Source organism: Sphaerodactylus townsendi, unplaced genomic scaffold (assembly GCF_021028975.2).
Source record: "Sphaerodactylus townsendi isolate TG3544 unplaced genomic scaffold, MPM_Stown_v2.3 scaffold_1015, whole genome shotgun sequence".
Taxonomy (NCBI): Eukaryota; Metazoa; Chordata; class Lepidosauria; order Squamata; family Sphaerodactylidae; genus Sphaerodactylus; species Sphaerodactylus townsendi.
Window position 1 is genome coordinate 8351 of NW_025949535.1, and position 3287 is coordinate 11637.

The 3287-nt window shown below is 54.8% G+C and overlaps 1 protein-coding gene across 1 annotated transcript; it reads right to left on the minus strand.

Moving 5' to 3' along the window:
- Positions 1-730: 730 nt before the first annotated feature.
- LOC125424796 (lithostathine-like) lies at positions 731-2754 on the minus strand. Its single transcript, XM_048482225.1, has 4 exons — positions 2575-2754; positions 1832-1981; positions 1360-1474; positions 731-1044 (listed from the first exon to the last, which is right to left on the minus strand). Exons 1-4 carry the CDS (start codon positions 2737-2739, stop codon positions 974-976), a joined length of 501 nt encoding a protein of 166 aa, XP_048338182.1. The 5' UTR covers positions 2740-2754; the 3' UTR covers positions 731-973.
- Between the last annotated feature and the right edge of the window lie 533 nt (positions 2755-3287).

The window sequence follows — 3287 nt, forward strand, 5'->3', positions numbered from 1 at the left end:
CTGTAAATATAAGGACTTGAAAATGCAACCTGAACAGGACCTTGAAGTGTGATGTTAAATGTTGATGTTTGATGTTATATGTTAAGAAAGTAAACTATTTTGTTTTTTAAAAATTGTGTTACAAACTCATTCCAAGTTCTGCCCCACAGAACCCACAGGTAGAGGTTACACACTCTGATCTGGAGGAACCAGGTTTGATTCCCCGCTCTGCCACTGAGCTGTGGAGGCTTATCTGGGGAATTCAGATTAGCCTGTGCGCTCCCACACACACCAGCTGGGTGACCTTGGGGTAGTCACAGCTTCTCGGAGCTCTCTCAGCCCCACCTACCTCACAGGGTGTTTGTTGTGAGGGGGGAAGGGCAAGGAGATGGTCAGCCCCTTTGAGTCTCCTGCAGGAGAGAAAGGGGGGATAGAAATCCAAACTCTTCTTCTTCTTGTTCACTCTGCAGTGCTATGTAGGCCATCAAAGTCAACAGTGCCCTTCTACTCTGTGCATGAGACACACAGGTCGGTCCCTATAGAAGAGAATACATGGACCGAATCTGGTGTTAAAAACCTCCCAAAACCAGTGGGAGAACATTCTGGGAGATATTCAGGGCCCACCTGGAGACTGGAAAAACACTAGCCTTGGTCCAGGAGCAAGTTGTACCTTTCTGCAGATCCTGCTTTGGACCTACAAACCTCAGACCAGCCTGGGGGGCTCACGGCAAGAAAAGATCAACGAGGAATGGATGCTTCCAGCAAAGTTTATTAGCAGGCAAAGAAGGGCGGAAAGGAAACTCCAGAACGACAGGGGGGTGGGGGAAGCCCAGGTGACTTTTCGGACAGAGATGAAGGGAGCAGCATCTCTGAGATGGAGACCAAGATGGTGCCCCGTGAAGAGGCTCTGCAGAAAGGCCTTGGTTGGGGGTGCAGGAGATCCAGCAGGCCCAGCTCGCTTCCAAGGGGGCACTGCGCACCTAGAGGAGCTGGACTAGGGTGCTCTCCACTCGCAGAGGAAAGGTCTCTCCTGGTCGCAGGTGGCGTCATTCCAGCTCTTGAACTCTGCAAACCGGAAAAAAGAGTGTGAAAAAGCGGCTGAGAAGCTCTCCACAGAATACTGTGTGGTAAAGGATGCAGGCTTCACCCCAGGAGATCGACTGGGAACTCAGCAGCTACCCATGACCAGTAGGCAGTGCTGCCCTCCTCAGAAGAGTCCCTCCAAGAGCTGGGCCACCCGCAGCACTGGGGTTAAGACATTTGGTCCGTGGGCCCTTCGCCTGCCTCCAAAGGAAGACAGCAGGGCCTTCCCTTCACCCTGCCCACTATTAATGCAGAAACTACGTCTCTGCTCCCCACCCCTAGACGGTCCTCCCCTACCTGATCCGGGGGTGAGGACCACACAGAGCTGCTTCCCTCCACTATTGTTGGGTTGTTGGGCGAGCCAGTTGGTGTACAAGAAGGGGGATCCATCAGTCCACCGCCAGCCAGTTTTCTGAGGAGGAAAGAAAGGGAATGACAGGACGCAGCAGGAAAACCTCACATTCCCTAATGGAAACCGGCCTGCAAAAACAATCGCTTTTCTACCATTTCAAATTATGTGTGTGGGTGTTGTATTTTTTTCTCCTGCTGTCCAGTGGCAGCTGCCTTATGGTGGCCCCGTAGGGTTTGCAAGTCAAGAGACTTCAGAGGTGGTTTGCCACGGCCAGCCTCCGGGTCATGACCCTGGCATTCCTTGGTGGTCTCCCATCCAAATGCTGGTCAGGGTCGGGGCACAGTGGGGATTCCAACCTGGGTTTTTCCAGACCCCAGCCTGACACCTCAGCTCCTCCTAGGAGCAGCAAGTTCTTACCATGTTTGAGTTCTGGTGCCGGTTCAGCCCAATCCACACCTCGGCCCTGTCCCTGTTTACCCCAGCCAGATAACCACTGATCAGCCTCGTCTCGGTCTCGCTGGTGATAGAGGCCAGATGGCCGCCGTTCCTGTTCTGCTGACAATTGGCCTGTTGGAGACAGAAACATCTAGCTAAGGAGGGACCTCGTTCACCTTCTGACCTTATCATTTCGCTGGGGAGGGCAGATCGTGTTGCCCGAGGTTGTCTAAGAGGGGGGGGCTCATACCCAGCTGAAGCCCCCATCCAAAGAATGGACCCTTGATCAGCTCAGGTTGCCAAGTTCAAGTTGGGAAATGGCTGGAGATTTGGAGGGACGGACCCCGGGGGAGGGTGGGATTTAGGGGGGTGGGGCCTCAGCAGGGCATAAGAGACCACCCCCCGAAGCACCCATTTCCTCCAGGGGAGTTGGTCGCTACTCTCTGGAGGTCAAACGCCATTCCAGCAGACCTTCAACCTGTTGGATGGCAAGTCTGCAGCCCGTTCTCCCTCTGGACAGGAGACTTGAATCCCCACTCCTTGGAGTAGGACACAGATGCTCAGGTGGGAAGCAGTCTGACATCTTGATGGTGTAGTGGTTAAGAGCAGGTGCACTCTGATCTGGAGAACTGGGCTTTTCCCCCACTCTGCCGCTTGAGCTGCGAAGGCTACCAGGCTGAAGGGTGTGGGGTGATTGGCCCCCTGCCCACCCTCCGGTCACTCACCTCAGCTCTCTCAAAGGGCAGCCTGTATTCATAGAACTCGAAGCAATACCACACCCGGTTATTCTGGTAGGAGTAAGTGCCCACCGGGCAGTGGGACTTGGCCTGAGGTTTGTCCTTTGGAACTACAGGATAAAAGAGAGAAACCAGGCGGATGGGAAGCACCATCAGGCAAAAGGGCTCCTCTTGAACACCCAAAACTGAATCAGGCCCTCAGTCCGTGAAGGGCGGTATTGTCTGCCCAGACCGTCAGCCGGTCTCCGGGGTCTCAGGTGGAGTCGTTCCCATTCCCGACTGCCTGATGCTTCTAATGGGAGGTGGTGGGTATTGAACCTGGGACCTTCTGCAAGCCAAACAGACGCCCTGCCACTAAGCCACCTGAGGGTGCAGCCACCAAGGGTGCCAGAGGCCTCCATCCTGGCAGGTCTTCTAAGAAGAGCAACTTGCCAGGTCTGGATCAGCGGAGGACCCGGCCGATAGCGAGCGAGGGCGTCTCCCCACCCTGAGCCCTTCCACATGAAGCTGAGCCTGCAGCTGAAGCCCCCGAGGCAGACGCCGTCTCTGTGTCCCGCTCCCCTTCCAGTTGGACCAGGAGGTTCTGGAGGCATCCTTTCCATCCATCCATCCATCCATCCAAATCCATCCATCCATCCATCCATCCAAATCCATCCATCCATCCATCCATCCACCCATCCATCCATCCATCCATCCATCCA